The sequence below is a fragment of the Macaca mulatta genome, chromosome 14 (genome assembly GCF_049350105.2).
Source record: "Macaca mulatta isolate MMU2019108-1 chromosome 14, T2T-MMU8v2.0, whole genome shotgun sequence".
Taxonomy (NCBI): domain Eukaryota; kingdom Metazoa; phylum Chordata; class Mammalia; order Primates; family Cercopithecidae; genus Macaca; species Macaca mulatta.
This window is the reverse complement of record NC_133419.1, coordinates 888996-905322: the sequence shown is the minus strand read 5'-3', so window position 1 is coordinate 905322 and position 16327 is coordinate 888996. Positions and strand designations below refer to the sequence as shown.

Here is a 16327-nt window from a genome sequence, read left to right as displayed (position 1 = left end):
AGAGAGGAGGGATTTAAAGACAATGTCACAGGAGGGTGAGACCAGCTGAAAAAGAAAGGGACTCAAACTAGCCAAATGGAAGGGGAAGAGACTTGTGCACAGTATTTTTAGATGCATTATCAAAAATTGACACTTCAATATGGAAGACTGCCTGTTTTCTTTTTGCTGCCCAACACCACAGGCAGACTACGATTGCCTGATTTTCATATAGCATCTGGAATTATCTTGCTATTTTAACAAAATAAGAAAACCGAAAAACTTCCTCAGAAGCCTCCTCTAAGTCCCACATTATGCTGTCTCTGGGCATGGGGGCAATGAAACCAAGGATATTAGGCTGAAGGTCATCTGAACAGATTAGTGTTGGAGTAAAATTTAGGAACTGCGTGGAGGTCTTATTACCATAAAAGATAAACATCCGACCTAGAAGGAAACACAAACCATTTTTTTCACACACATCATTTTACACTTACCCTGAATATTTACACTGAAAAACAAGAGCCCCCCCACACACAATCTTCAGCTGAATCAAAATTCACTGTTGTGATGCATGACTGTTGTTAAAATTAAGAACAAATTTTTTCCAGTTTTAGAACAAGCACACCAGTGTTGGAAAGGGGCGGGGTATCTCCTCCACTCAGAGGTAACTTCTGCCCTCCAGCACCCTCCTCTCTCGGCCCCTCCTGCACACTCACATGGGATGGATGAGGTCACACGCGTATGCACGGGGAAGGACCTACAGAAAGCCCTGTCCGCAGGCTGGGCTACAGCTGGAGGGGCCTCGAGGGACGCCACAATCACACAGGCTGCTGCCGGCCCTGCCCCACGTCTGCGACACGTAAACACAGGCCGGCCCCGGCTGCCTCCCGTCAGGGGACCCGGCTGGCCTGCGTCCAGCACAGCACTGGTGCTGCACACGGGCCCTCACGGCAGCGGCTCATGCACAGCACTGGTGCTGCACACGGGCCCTCACGGCAGCGGCTCATGCACAGCACTGGTGCTGCACACGGGCCCTCACGGCAGCGGCTCATGCACAGCACTGGTGCTGCACACGGGCCCTCACGGCAGCGGCTCACGCACAGCACAGGTGCACGTTTTGGATGTGTCGCTGTTTTTATTTACATCACAGTAACAAATCTTTGTGAACATCTGTATGCCCCTTGAATTCAGAAAGGAAACCTCGAATATTCTGAAAAGGGTGAACAGTTTGGCATCACTCCTCCCACAATTTAAAAAACCAAAACCAACACCTAGTTGAAGCTTTCAAGGCCCAGAGTTTAAAAACTTAAACCAGGACTGAAAGTACCATCTGTTTTCAATGCAGCATTTCCCACAAGAATTACTCTGATAACCCTCACTTTTCTAACAGATCCCCGGTGGGCAAGCAACTAATTCTCTTTTTTCACACTCTTTCCGTGTTTTTCACAAGCGAAAGACAGAGCAGTCCTCAGGAGGCTCAAGGCAGGCACTGAGAGGAGGCAGGTCCGCAGCCAGGGCCCCTGTAGCCACAGGGTTCCATGCACAGTGTTTTTTAACACTCAAAGGCTTTTTTATGTCCTTGTTCTAAACTGTGGTAAAACACACAGAACCTAACATTCACCTTTCTAGCCGTATTTAGGTGGACACAAGGACGCAGGAAGTGCAGCCACACTGCACAGCCACTGCCACCACCATCTCCAGAACGTTCTCATCTTCCCAAACTGAACTCCGTCCCCATTAAACACCAACTCCCCATCCCCCTGGCCTAGGCCCTGGCACCCACGAACTACCTTCTGTCTCTATGAAGTCTCTAGGGACCGCATGCGTGGAGCCACACAGGATTTGTCCCTGCGTCTGGCCCGTGTCACTGAGCACCATGTCCTCAAGGTGCATCCGTGCTATTTTATGCATCAGAATTTCATTCCTTTCTGCCGTTTCATGGCTGAATAATATTCCACTGCGTCGACGGACCACATTTTGCTTATCTAGTCATCCACCCACGAACATCTGGGCTGTTTCTAACTTCTGGGGATTGTGAATGCTGCTATGGATATGGGTGGACAGGTACCTCTTTAAGACCCAGCTTTCGATTCTCTGGGGTCTGTCCCCAGACGTGAACCTGCTTGGGTCAGAGTGATTCCACTTTCTTTTGTGTTTTGAGGAACTTCCCACAGTGACTGCACGACTGTACACTCCCACCAGTGGCACACAAGGCTCCAACGTCACCATGCCCTGCAGACACTCCTTTTCCTTCAAGGTTTGTTTTGATGTATGTGTTATTTATTAATGAATGGATGAACAAACAACAGGGTCTCGCTCTGCTGCCCAGGCTGCAGTGCAGTGGCATGATCTCAGCTCACTGCAGCCTCAAACGCCTGGGCTCAAGCGATCCTCCCCCCTCTGCCTCCCGAGTAGCTGGGACCACAGGTGTGGACCACCACATCTAGCTAATTTTTGTATTTTTTGTAGAGATGGGGTCTCACCATGTTGTGCAGGCTGGTCTCAAACACCTGGGCTCAAGTGATCCTCCCACCTCGGCCTCCCAAAGTGCTGGAATTACAGGCCTAAGTCACCAGACCACCAGGCCAGACTGTTTATTTATTTACAGAGTCTCACTCTGTTGCCCAGGCTGGAGTGCAGTGGCATGATCTCGGTCACTGCAACCTCCACCTCCCAGGTTCAAGTGATTCTCCTGTCTCAGCCTCCTGAGTGGCATGCACCATCACGCAGAGCTAATTTTTGTATTTTTAGTAGAGACAGGGTTTCACCATGTTAGCCAGGCCGGTCTCGAACTTCTGGCCTCAAGTGATCCGCCTGCCTCAGCCTCCCGACATGCTGGGGTTACAGGCGTGAGCCACCGCCCAGGCTACCTGTTTGTTTTATAACAGCCATCCTGGCGGGCTGAGGTGGTGTCTCGCTGTGGGATTACAGGCGTAAGCCATCCTGGCGGGCTGAGGTGGTGTCTCGCTGTGGTTTTGACTGGCATTTCCTTCATGACTTTGTCCATCTTTTCAGGTGCTTACTGAGCATTCCTGTATTCTCCCTGGAGAACGTCTTTTCAACAACTTTGCACCCACCCCTCCCCCGCGGCCCCCTTTGGTTGTAGAGATGGGGTGGGGTCTTGATTTGTTGCCCAGGCTGTTCTTTTGCCCATTTTTTAATTGGGCTGCTTTCTTACTGACTTATGGGAGTTCTAAGAGAGGGTTTCATTAAGTAATTAAAACACATACCTAAATTCTGCCGAAATTCAGACTTAAGTCCAATTTGAAGCAGCTGATTTTCAAACAACACACCATTGTTTTTACAAACAAACCTAGGGGGAAAGGGACAGTGCACGTGTCACTCAAAGCCACCTGCAGAAAACACAAGGGTTTGTTCTGGGAAAAAATTCATAGCACGAGGAGGCCAGAAAAACCTCTATGGGACACAAGGGAAGAAAAAAGTGGAAAAAGATTCCAAGGACCATCCTGACAAATAGCCACAGGTGGACAGTGAGCAGGGCACAGGGACGCGGGCACAGCTCCAGCGAGGCCTGTGAAGACAGTTGGTGCAGCTGCTTTCTAGGAACACGCTGGTCCACGTGTAACGGCCTCTCATGGCCCCAGACAGGACACGGGCGCGAAGGCATGCACACAGCTCTGGCCACGCCACAGACTCCATCCAACACGGGGGCCGGACTTCCACCCAGTGAGGGCCTCGCCATCAGAGCCTGGCTGCTCCCCGCTGATGCACACGCACACAAGGGCACCCAGCCATCCACCCACCAGCAGCACAGCCCTGCAGGGCCCTGGGCGCCCCCATCTCCCCTCTGGCCTCTCCTCTCGCCCCATGCGTGGTTCGTATCTACACCGCACAGGGAGCCCAGGGTTTTGCTCACCACAGGGCACCTATCTACACTACACAGAGTTAGGGGAAAATAAAATAGCATTGGTTAGTTTTCATTTGTGTTTCTCTCAGAAGAGCTTCAAGTTTTCTGACCTCCTCTAGGAAACTATAACTCCACAGTGACCTGGATCCAAAAGAGAGGAGAGGGAGGCAGGGCAGCAGCACAGGGCTCCTGGGTGCACCCAGCACAGAGATGGACGTGGCACTGATTCAGACCGCAGGGTAGGAAGGCAGGAGCTCACGGTGCCGCCCCCTCGCCCAACCCACCCCAGTGCCTAAGAAGCAAATGCTGCCTGGCAGCAGCCTAATTCTGAAATCTCCACACCCACCTGCGCTGACGCCGAGGAGATCAAGGTCAGCCACTCCTACGCTCACCCAGTCTCCACTAACTGCACCACAGCTGCCACCCTGGAAGGTCTGAGTGCTGCCGACCTGAAGATCAGCTCATCGGCATCCTGCCATATGGAGACCAGGCCAGGAAGAAGACGGAGGAAGCAGAGACAGACAGCAAGGGACAGTGACGGGTGGCCCTTGGCTTGCTCTCAGGGCCAGGAGGGCGCTGCTCGCCTCACACGGCCCCACTCCAGCCTGCCGCAGCCACAAGAGCCACTGAGGCAGCAGTCCCCGCACACACCTCTGGAGGCCACAGCCGCCCCCTGCACAGCCCGGCAGGCTGCCAGTCCAGCTCCAGCCACATGCAAAGCTTCAAAAGTCAAGTGTGGTCCAACCAACACACAACACAGGATGGTCATCCACAACACGGCCTGGAACACGTCTACTGCGCTTCACCCAGGACAGCCACAGCCGGCCACCAACAAAGCCGAGGCCACTTCACAGGAGGAGCCGGCCGAGGGAGAGGTGTCCACTGTGCCCCGGGATCGCTGCTCTGCCCACAGCCAACGGTCTCTCCACACAAGAGGCCACGGAGTTTACACTCGTGGTTTCGCCTAAGCCACTTTAAAGCGAAATCTGTCAAGGACACGGGAGGGGCTCCGACTGATCACCCATGACGTGGCGTGACAGAGGGGCCCTCGTGGTCGGCGTCTCTGCTTGGTTGCTTGCTTTTTAAAAGGTCATCCCAACTACAACCTGGCCTGGAGGAATTTTTGGGGAAAATGCAAACCACTCTGCAAGGCCACAAGAATGCAGCCGCCCTGTCCTGTGAGCCATGTTCCAGCAGCCACCGCAGCCGGCTCGCCCAGGCACTCTGTGCCTCCATCTACACCAAACACACGCAGACACCTGATGACCCTCTGTAGCCAGATCAAAGCCAAGATGGCCACATGCACAAGAGCCCCAATGCTCGGCCAGCTGGAGACAGCGCCACCCAATGTGAGGCGTGCACAAGGCCATGTGCAGCTCCCAGCACAGCTGTATGGAGACGGGGCAGGCATGCGCCCAGCAGGGAAGGGCCACGGCTGCCACGGACTGCCCAGCCCCTGGTCCCTTCCTGCCACCGAGACACTGAGTAGTGGCCACCACCAGAGCCCTGGAACCTGGATTCTCAATCGCAAACACAACAACTCTAAGAGCAGTAAGAAGACTGTTTTCAGCCCAAGTGGCGATCTGCACCAAACACCACGCTGGCCTGCCTCTCCTAAGTCCTTTTCCAACATGTAACAGGAAACAGAACTCACATGCAACATGAATACAAAGAACTGAAAAACATTTTAAAACACCAGAATTCTATTACAGTCTTCAAAACGCGGGACCAAAAGGCCATTCCTCAAAGGCTCTCTAACCTCTATCTGAGACAGAAACCGGCACCTGCGCTCCCACCCACAGGGCAGTGGGGGAGGGGGAGGGGGAAGGGGAAGGAGAGAGGGGGAGGGGGAGGGGAGGGAGGAGGGAAGTGGGGAGGGGAACGGGCGTCCACTCCGGGATCCTCCGCCAGACATGAAAACAAGCAGACGGCTGAGAGCAGCCAACAAGGGGAATGCACAGCTGATGAGCCCAGCAGAGAGGGCTGGGGAGAGCACGCACCGGGGAAGCGGTTGGCACGGACGATCTGAAGACCATGGAGACACTGGCAGAGACCACTGCACGTGGGGAGCTGGGAGGTGCCCATGCATTGGATAGAAATTAGAGCAGGACAAGCAGCAAAGACAGGCTGCCCTCGGGGGCAACCACAGGGTGGAGGCCGAAGGTGTGAGCAGGGCAGGCCTCACAGGAGGACTCGGCAAGTGAGCAACTCAAAGACAAGAGACTGGGCCTCCAGGCCAGACACAGACAAGACGGCTTAAGTCAGAGTGAAAAGCAGCCCAACTAGACAGGAAAGAGGCGAAGAGAGGAAACGAGCAGCTACAAAGAGTGTTTACCAACACTCAAAGAAAGAGCAGCTGAAGCATGATCGGACACAGCCGCCGGCCAGACCCTGTGGCTTCTTTCATGTCCTCTTTTCCTCCTGAGAGGAATGTCAGCCCTTTATCCAATGCACACTGCAGTCCACAAGTCAAGGTTCTGAGGGGAGTTACACAGCAAACCCACCCACGACACAGCAGCTCCCACTCTCTCCCCCAAGCAGTAATTTGGGAGGTAAACTCCGCTGCCCACCTCTGTCCAGCTGGCCGCGGCCACACCGGAAGTCAGGGGGCACGGCAGTCCCGTGCCCGTCTGCAGGACTCAGGAAACCTGACTACCTGGCAAAGTTGTCTTCGGAGCCAGGAGCGAGAGGCGCGACCACAGAGGCCGAGTCTGAGAACACGTCCACGAGCAGCCCGCCGCCGCCGGAGGAGGGTGGGGGGCCCGCAGGGGCGGGGGGGGCGGCCCCCAGACCCAGCAGGTCTGCCGACGGAGAAGGCGTAGACTGGAAGAGAAGGAAGGAGAGCATCAGCAGAGAGCCTCCCTGGCCTGGCCGGCCCGGGCAGCTCACACCTGCACATCCTCCCCCACGGCGCCCGCTTGGCAGCCATGCACTCCCGGGGGGCTGGGGCAGGCGGCACACGGCTCAGTGAGTGACCAGAGTGAAGGCTAACAGCCACTTCCTGAGTACATCCCAGAGTCCAGCCTAAAGATAACTGCACTTAAAACAGTCATAATTTCACCAAGACACCCTACTAAGACATTTTTTCACAAATGCTATTTGAATGAAAAAAATCTCAGAAAAATTTTGCCACGAAAGACATAAAAAATAAATACGTGGTTTAAGAAATAAGATAATGCAGGCTGGGCGCGGTGGCTCACGCCTGTAATCCCAGCACTTTGGGAGGCCGAGGCGGGGGGACCACAAGGTCAGGAGATGGAGACCATCCTGGCGAACATGGTGAAACCCCATCTCTACTAAAAATACAAAAAATTAGCCGGGCGCGGTGGCGCCACCTGTGGTCCCAGCTCCTCAGGAGGCTGAGGCGGGAGAATGGCGTGAACCCAGGAGGCGGAGCTTGCAGTGAGCCGAGATCGTGCCACTCACTCCAGCCTGGGCGACAGAGCGAGGCTCCTGGGGCACATTATTAGTTTAATCGTTAAATCATTATTAATCACTAAAAGTCTACAGAACAGAGACTTTTTAAAAATAACTGCTTTTTGGCTGGGTGTGGTGCCTCACGTAATCCCAGCACTTCGGAAGGTTGAGGCAGAAGGACTGCTTGAGCCCAGGAATTTAAAACTAGCCTGGGCAACACAGCAAGAGACTGTCTCTGTTTTTGCTTTTTTTGAGACACTCTCACTCTGTTGCCCAGGCTGGAGTGCAATTGTGCAGACTCATTGCAACCTCCACCTCAAGCGATTCTCCCACCTCAGCCTCCCAAGTAGCTGTGGCCGCCACCATGCCCGGTTAACTTTTGTATTTTTAGTGGAGACGGGGTTTCGCCATGTTGGCCAGGTTGGTCTTGAACTCCTGACCTCAGGTGATCCGTCCACCTCAGCCTCCCAAAGTGTTGGGATTCCAGGCGTGAGGCACCACACCTGGCCCCAGTAATTGCTCTTTGATCCTGGGCAAAGGCATAAAGAAAGAGCGCCTATGATCTCATGATTAAAGTCCCACAACAGGCACAAGCAGCTGCGCAGTTCATCGCATGCTTACCCATCCAACAGGGCAGCAGGCTCCCGAGCAACGCCCCAGTGGCCTGACCTCCAGAGCTCAGAGCTGCTCTGGGTTCCATGGGTCCTGCCCTGCAGTAGCCTGTGCACCAGAGGGACTCAGGTACTCCCTATAAAAAGGATACTCAGCCGGGCACGGTGGCTCACACTTGTAATCCCAGCACTTTGGGAGGCTAAGGGGGGGGCAGATCACGAGGTCAGAAGTTCAAGACCATCCTGGCCAATATGGGGAAACCCCAACTCTACTAAAAATACAAAAATTAGCTGGGTGTGGTGGCGCGTGCCTGTAATCCCAGCTACCCGGGAGGTGGAGGCAGGAGAACTGAAACGGCGAGGCGGAGATTGCAGTGAGCCAAGATCACACCACTGAACTACAGCCTGGCGACACTCACACTTTGACACTGTACACCAGGGGCTCTTGGTGGAGAAATCCGCCACTCAGCTAAGAGCTTTCGGGAGATGTGGAGAGTTCTGACTATCACAACAATATTGGCATTTCACAGTCAAAAACCAGAGACAAAAGACACCCTGCCTTGAAGACTGTCTTGAGTAACTTTAGAATGTTCCACTGGACATCTAAGAAGGTAAAAAATGAGTTTGTAATTATCTGAGACTCCATCTGAATGCCATTTTACATTAATGCAAAGTTAAGTTGTCACACTGCACTTTCAAAAAAATTACACGTGCAGGTATGTGACATATGAATTTTACTTCAAGATAAACGAGGCATCACAAAGTGTGTTATGCAAAAAAGGTGCAGGTCAGAATGGGGGCAGGAGGAGTCAGAATGGGGGCGAAGGCAGTCAGAATGGGGGTGGGGGGAGTCTGAATGGGGGCAGGAGGAGTCAGAATGGGGGCGAAGGCAGTCAGAATGGGGGTGGGGGGAGTCTGAATGGGGACGGGGGAGTCAGAATGGGGGTGAAGGGAGTCAGAATGGGGGCGAAGGGAGTCTGAATGGGGGCGGGGGAGTCAGAATGGGGGCAAGGGGGTCTGAATGGGGGTGAGGGAGTCAGAATGGGGGCAAAAGGAGTCAGAATGGGGGCAGGGGGGTCTGAATGGGGGTGAGGGAGTCAGAATGGGGGCGAAGGGAGTCAGAATGGGGGCGGGGGAGTCAGAATGGGGGTGGGAGGAGTCAGAATAGGGGCAGAGAGTCAGAATGGGGATGGAGGACAGTCAGAAGCGGGGCAGGCTCCCAGGCTCTGCTCTTGTGACTGAACACCTCTGCAAGAGATGACGACACGGGTCTCACGTGCTCCAAGGGTGGGAGGTCACAGAGAAGCTGGCAGAGAAGAGTCCCAAAAATATCCAAGGCGTGTCTCGATGAAACCATCTGAGGGTGGCACTTCGCTCCCCACGCCTGGGACAGCTCCCGCCAACACTCTGGTCTCCACAGCCTGACAAAGCTGTGAGCTATGTGGGAAGCCATCGGCCTTGGCAATGCACCTGCAGCCCAAATGGAGACAATTCCTCCTCTGCATCTAGTCACAGATGTTACCCCTGGTTCCTGCACTGATTCAAATACATCTATGGCTTTTGGTTTTGTTTTTTTTTTTTTTTGAGACCGAGTCTTGCTCTGTTGCCCAGGCTGGAGTGCAGTGGTACGATCTCAGCTCACTGCAACCTCTGTCTCCTGGATTCAAGCAATTCTCCTGCCTCGGCGTCCCGAGTAGCTGGGATTACAGGCACACACCACCATGCCCAGATAATTTTTGTATTTTTAGAAGAGACAGGGTTTCACCATGTTGGCCAGGCTGGTCTTGAACTCCTGACCTCAAGTGATCCGCCCACCTCGGCCCCCCAAAGTGCTGGGATTACAGGTGTGAACCACCGCGCCCGGCCATCTATGGCTTTTAACTGCTTTCTAAAGTAGGAAAGCCCTTTGCCCTAGTAAATGAATTTGTACCTGAAACGTTACCACAGATGGTAATAGCGAGGCTCCAGGATAATAGAGACCTGAAGCCCACTTCGGGTTCCTCATCCCCTCCTCATTCTCTCAGGCCTGGGAGACCCTCCTCGGGGAGCAGGCCTGGCTCCTGGGCCGCACCAGTTCGCCTCCTCCCTCCAATAGCAGGACAACTTGAGGGGTGAAGGTTTTGCCTACAAGGGCCCCAGGCTCCTGCATGTGAGACCAGGCAGCCTCTGATCCCCACACCCCGTGCTCCCCGGCACAGCCGAGGACACGCACACCACAGCCTCCCCCAAGGAGCTGTGTGCAGAGAGGATGCTCAGAAGAAGTAAAATGTTCTGGCCTCATCTATGATCGTAAATAAAAGACATTTTGGCCAACGTGACACCAAGATAAAGCCACGGCCTTTTGTGGGAAAGGCACATGTGCTGATGCCACCCTGAGGCCCCTTCACGGCCCACACAGAAGGCCCTGAGCAAGAGAACTTCGCTGGGAGTGTCTCCCCATAGGGAGGTCCCACTGGAGCTCCTGTGAGCAGTGGGGGCTGGGAGTGTCTCCCCATAGGGAGGGGCCTCACTGGAGCTCCTGTGAGCAGTGGGGGCTGGGAGTGTCTCCCCATAGGGAGGGCCTCACTGGAGCTCCTGTGAGCAGTGGGGGCTGGGAGTGTCTCCCCATAGGGAGGCCTCACTGGAGCTCCTGTGAGCAGTGGGGACAGACTGGAAAGCACAGGATAGCAAGGAAGCCCACACACCACAGCTCTCGGTCAGAATGGAGGGGCCTACACACCACAGCTCTCGGCTCAGAATGGAGCTGCGTGCCTCAGCCACAGACACCTCCCTAAGGAACCCACCCGCCAGGCGCCACTGACCATCAGGAGTGAAGCCGAACTCCGAAAATCCACTGAATGAGCCCGGAAGGGGGACCCCTCCAAGGAGGGACCTTACAGAAATGCTGAACCTCACTGGACCCTCATCCTCCCTTTTTAGATGGCAGCACACTGCTCTTACTCCCAGGGTCCAGGAGTTTCCATCTGATCCCAAAGCCACGGTCAAGGCCAGGCCCTCCAAAGTCCACCCTGAGCCTAACTGGACAAATCTGGGTGTGATCAAAGGCCTGGGGTACGGGCACACCTCATTTCTCAGGACCCACATGAAAAAGAAACATCAAAGAAAAACCAAACAGAGCCTGACAACAATCCTACAGCCCCTCTCCATGCTCCCTCAGCGAGTTCCTCTTAACGTCAAAGCAGCTGGAGGGGAGCGAGAGCACCTGGTGCCTTCCCAGCTTCAAACAGGCAATTCCAGGTTTCCATGGAAGGCTTCACAGTGCCCTTGCTGAAAGCCGGCGGCCAGGAATCCCTGCACACCAGCCTCCCCTGGGTCACATCTTCCTGCCCTCGCCTCCTCACCCAACTGGGGCTGGGTCCTCCTCTCTGCAGGGCAGAGGCACTGCCGGCCCAGCGCCCACGGGGAGGCCCCTGCTCCGGCAGCTCACAGACAAATCTCCACAAGCAAGTTTCTGTCTCCAGAAACCTATGTCAAGACGCTCGAAGGACAGGGAGAGATGGATTAGAGGAATGACAGAGGCCTGCAGCACCAGGCACCTGGCTACTGACGTCCCACGGGAGGAGACAGGATCAAAAGCAGGTCACCAGCTCCACAGAGCACGTGAGAAACACAAGCATGAAGGTGTTTAAGCGTGAAGGGAAGATGCCCACCTGGGGGGAAACAGCTACATCTTTCATTTACCTCATTCACTCCAGGATCAGCTCACAGGCAATTCAAGCCTCCAGAGGGCAGGCACAGCAGCATGCCACCAACAATGCAGAGAGAGGCCAAGGGGGACAGGGCTGCATGGAGGACACGAGGCGGGGCAGGGTGGGGGGAGGAAGAGGGGAAGGGAAGACTGCTCAATGAGATGTCAGCCTCAGCCAGGAGGGGGAGGAGGGGGAGGGGGAGGAGGGAAAAGAGGAGGAAGAGGTGGTGAGGAGGAGGAAGAGGAGTGGGGAGTAGGAGGAAGAGGAGTGGGGAGGAGGAGGAGAGGGAGGAGGGGGAGGAGGAGGAAGGAGAGGAGGAAGGGGAAGGGGAAGGAGGTGGAAGAAGAGGAGGAAAAAGAGGAAGAGGAGGGGAGGAGGAGAGGGAGGAGGGCGGGGGAGGGAGAGGGGGAAGAGGGAAGGAGAAAGGCGAAGAGGAGAGGGGCAGAGGGAGAAGGAAGGGGAGGAGGGGAAGGGGAGAGGGGGAGCAGGAGAGGGAGGGGGAGAGGGGGAGGAGAGGAAGGGGGAGGAGAGGAAGGTGGAGGAAGAGGGGTGAGAAGAAGGGGGAGGGGAGGGGAAGGTGGAGGAAGGGGGGAAGAGGGGAAGGAGGGAAGCGGGGAGGAGGGGAAGGTGGGGGAAAAGGGGAAGGAGGAAGAAAAGGAGGGGGAGAAGGGAGGGGGAGAAGAGGGAGAGGAGAAAGGTGAGGGAGAGGACAATGAGGTGGGAAAGGAGGGGGAGGAGGGGGGAGGAGGGGAAAAGGAGGGGGGAGGAGGGGGAGGAGGGAGAAGAGGGGAGGAGAAAGAGGAGGGGAGGAGAGGAAGAGGAGGGGGAGGAGGAGAGGAAGAGGAGAGGGAGGAGGAGGGGGAGGAGGAGAGGAAGAGGAGGGGGAGGAGGAGGGGGAGGGGAGGGGGAGGGGAGGGAGGGAGGAAGGGGAGGAGGAGGAGGAAGAGAGGGGAGGGGGAAGGGGAGGAGGGGGGATGGGGGGAGGAGGAAGAGGAGGAAGAGGAGGAAGAGGAAGAGCAGGAGAAGCCACTGGGCACGATGTCAGGCTGAGCCTGGATACCGGCCCCATGGCAGGCCCTGCACTGTCAGCCAGAGAGGCAGGACACATGGTCAGCAGGGCACATAAGCAGGTCCCTGCCAAGGAGTGCCAGGACTCCGACACGAGCACCCTCCCAACCAGCAAACTGCCAGGGCAGGCACCACCACAGGTGCTCACCCCACAAAGCCCTGCTGATACCAGGTAGCAACACTGGTTGCCACCACTGGACCTGCGTCCTGGACAGAAGATTCTCTCTCCAGAGCTCCTCTAACTGGACAAACAGAAAGCCCGTGTGACCCCGACAGGAGCCCTCCCTGACAGTGCAGGGGGGGACAGCCGGCAAGCAGAGCCAAGCAAAAGCGCAACTATCCCAACGACACTTCTCTCCCGACAAATACCACAAGACACTCTCAGCCATGGGACTATTCTCATCACATCACACATACAAGGAAAACCAGATCTAACCCAACTCACTAGAGAAAACCTCGAAGAGCAGGGCATGAGAAGTCCTCTCTAAATCAAAAAAGCATGTGTGGACAGTTGCCTGGGTGAGGCAGTCCTACAGGAGAGGGGACGGCCACTTCCCCTAAAACAAGTCACCACAGCAGATGTGGGAGCTGAGCTGGACAAGACAATGGTCTGAAGGAAGCACCTCGCCCAGCAAGGACAGTGGCCCCCGGGACAGGCCAGCGGGGTGTCCAGTAAGGACAGTGGCCCCTGGGAAAGGCCAGTGGGGAGTCCAGCAGGGACAGTGGCCCCTGGGACAGGCCAGCAGGGAGTTCAGCAGGGACAGTGGCCCCCGGGACAGGCCAGCAGGGAGTTCAGCAGGGACAGTGGCCCCCGGGACAGGCCAGCAGGATGTCCAGAGCCACAGTCGGCACCTGGGTTCTCAGTACATGCTCCTCCCTGACAGGCAAATGCTCTGCTGGTCCCAAGTCTTGGGGGTGAGGCCCTCACAGGTCTGGGTACACAGCAGGTGAGGAACCCACCATGGCACTGGTGCTGGCCGGGGCAGGCTCGGGGCCCCCATTCACATCCACACTCCTCTCCCGCTTGGTGTCCTCCAGGTCTGTCACTGTGCTGGGGCCCTTCTTCTTCTTGAGCTTTGCCAAGATGGAGGACTCCCGCTCCGGGAACGGGGGCATCTCCTCCAGCACGGTCGCCTTGGAAAGAACACAGGGTGGGCTTGGTCAGAGTCCCTGACCTCCCACCCTCAGTCAAGCCAGCCCGAAGGATGGGGGCCTCCTACCAGGATGTCGGTGCTGGCCACAGTGCTGAGCCGCAGGTACTCCACGGCGCGTTGCTGCAGCTCCACGTCTGCATTCCTCAGCTGGCTGTCGCTGCGCAGCACGTCCTGGATGGTCGGCTTCACCTCAGGAAAGAGGTTCACGAACTTGATGTAGGTGGACAGGAGCAGCGCGCGGGTGGGGACGCTGCATAGGTGGAACTTGGAGTGCAGCAGGTTGAACTGGATCAGCGGGCTAGGGGGGTGGGGAGAGCACAACATGGGAACGCCATCGTCCCCTCGCAGGCTCCAGCATGTCCCCGCAGGGGACGGACAGCAGCAAGACCCCCTTGCCTGCACCAGAGGCCGCTGGTCAGGACCCTCTTCCAGCTCCAGATCCCACTGCAAGGCACCCCTTTCACAAAGTCAGCCATAAACCCCATGTCTCTATTTTCTCCTAGAATCCCTGCTTTTTTTATCAACTGAAGGAAAACAAAAAGACGCCGATTGGGAGCAGACAAGGCTCTGCGAGGCCTCCCAACAAAGCCAGCTGGCACCTCGCCTCTTGGCCCCGACTCGCAAAGGGCCTCTCACCTGGATCTCGGGTCTCCGGCTATCAGGTTTCCAAACTCCCCCAGGATGTAGCCGCCCACTTTGACCAGGTTCTCGTGGCACGCGGGAGCCTGAAGAGCCTGTGAAGCACAAACACAATGAGCCGGGGTGGCAGCCAAGTGTCCAGAGCTAAGGCGAGGCAGGCACATCCTGGCACGGTGCACCCTACACCAGCACCAGCCCCTCAACTTCCTGGAGACCTCAGTCCAGGTGCCCATCCCTGCCTTCCTCAGCACCCTCAGCACCTGTGTCAGCAGCAAGGAACCCGAGGCTGCCACACGCTGACCTGCCCTGGAGGGAGCTGCAGGGTCCAGAACAGGCTCCAGCCGGGGAGGTTCTGCCAGCGTCCTCATGGCACACCCCTTCCCGGTGGCCTAATCCTCTCCGATGGACAGGGCAGGCCCCGCCACGGCAGGCCCCAGCATGCTCTCACACACACAGGGGCCGGCTTTCTCAGATGGCCCCCAGAGAGCCAAAAGTTTGAGAGTTAGGGTGAGAAGAAACTGGGACTCTCGTGGGGCGCCAACAGCGGAGGAACTAGAGCCTCAGGGAAGAGCTGAGGGGCAGGAGGGGTCAGCGACAGCCCTCAGCACCTCCACCCAGCCAGGCTGGAACCACTCACTGCTCACCTTCCGCGACTGCCCTCCACCCCATCCTTCCTGCCGTCCTGCGGGCCATACCTCGAACACAGTCTTGGCTGCGTAGCCCTGCACGTCGTCCCGGTTGATGACGATCTGAATGACTCGGTACCACACCTCTTCACTCACGTAATCACCAGCAATTCGGATCAAGTTCAAGATGGTATCCACGTACCAGGTGTAGTCCACCGCGTACTTCTCTGCCAGGATGGCGACCTTCAGCACCTGCAGGGGACGGGCTGCTGAGGGCCGGCACCTGCAGGCCGTGGCAATCCCAAAACCAAACTGTCATCCAAAGTCAAAGTGAGGGTTTCAGAAGCACCTAAATGTGTCTACAAAAGTTTGGGACATGCAGAAAGCTTGAACTAGATTCTCAAAAAGGGCCATGAGCCCGAAAGTTTAAGATTCCCTGACTTAAACAAAGAAAGCCAGGAAGAGGCGGAGACCAGCGCACAGAAGGCCACGGCCACAGCCAGGCCACCTGCCACCTGGGCCCTTGTCTCCCAAAGCCCCGACACCTGGTGGCAGCACTCCTCTGATCATGCCACCCTGGGCTCCTGGCGGCCACTTCTCTGGTGGTTTCCTCCAGCTCTGGCCAATCTTTCCTGCGAGCCTCACCTGGGGGTTCCGCTTCTTCCCCTCTCTGGCTCACTCTTACGGGTGGCCCCTGGAGGCACCTGCCCAGCCCACACCCACGTGGCAGCCACTCACATGGAGCTCTGCCAGGCTGTCCAACACCAAACTCATCTCCCCAAAGTCACCTCACCTGGAACCAAGCCCCCCTCCAACAGCACCAGCTGCCAACACCAACGCCAGCAGGCATCAAGACCACGCGCCTCCCGAGGGCACCCCCAATACCCTGCCACCCCTCCACACACCGCTGCCCCCTCTCCACACCCTGCTGCTGGCCTCTCAGGCACTGGTGACTGGGCCCCCCCCTCCGAGAGTCGCTGCCTGGAGCCTGGATTCCCAAATCCCAACCTGACTCCGTGACACTTCCAAGGCATCATTCCAAAACGTACTACTGCCTCTGAGCCCTATCCTCAGCCCGGGGCTGTGCACCAGGGGCCCTCAGGCCTCACTGGTAGGGTCCCCACCTCTGCCTCACATGCCCTTCTCCCCACCTTGTGCTAAGTCACCTCCCACCCCTCCACAAACGGCTGCTCTGCCCTCCCAGGGGCCTCTGCACCATCATCCTCTCCAGACCAGGTCACTACCGCCTTCTGCAGTCCACATGGCCCCCCAGGAGTGT

General features: G+C 56.6%; 1 protein-coding gene across 2 annotated transcripts in view; it reads right to left on the bottom strand.

Moving 5' to 3' along the window:
* The window catches only part of AP2A2 (adaptor related protein complex 2 subunit alpha 2), an 86903-nt gene that overhangs the window by 3964 nt on the left and 66612 nt on the right, over positions 1 to 16327 (bottom strand). For both annotated transcript variants that reach the window (XM_015113299.3, XM_015113300.3), the window contains exons 11-17: positions 15118 to 15300; positions 14420 to 14517; positions 13850 to 14081; positions 13590 to 13763; positions 6501 to 6667; positions 3207 to 3289; positions 331 to 420 (exon numbers count right to left, since the gene is read on the bottom strand). In XM_015113299.3, coding sequence (XP_014968785.1) covers positions 331 to 420; positions 3207 to 3289; positions 6501 to 6667; positions 13590 to 13763; positions 13850 to 14081; positions 14420 to 14517; positions 15118 to 15300 — 1027 coding nt within the window. The remainder of the gene's footprint in view (positions 1 to 330; positions 421 to 3206; positions 3290 to 6500; positions 6668 to 13589; positions 13764 to 13849; positions 14082 to 14419; positions 14518 to 15117; positions 15301 to 16327) is intronic.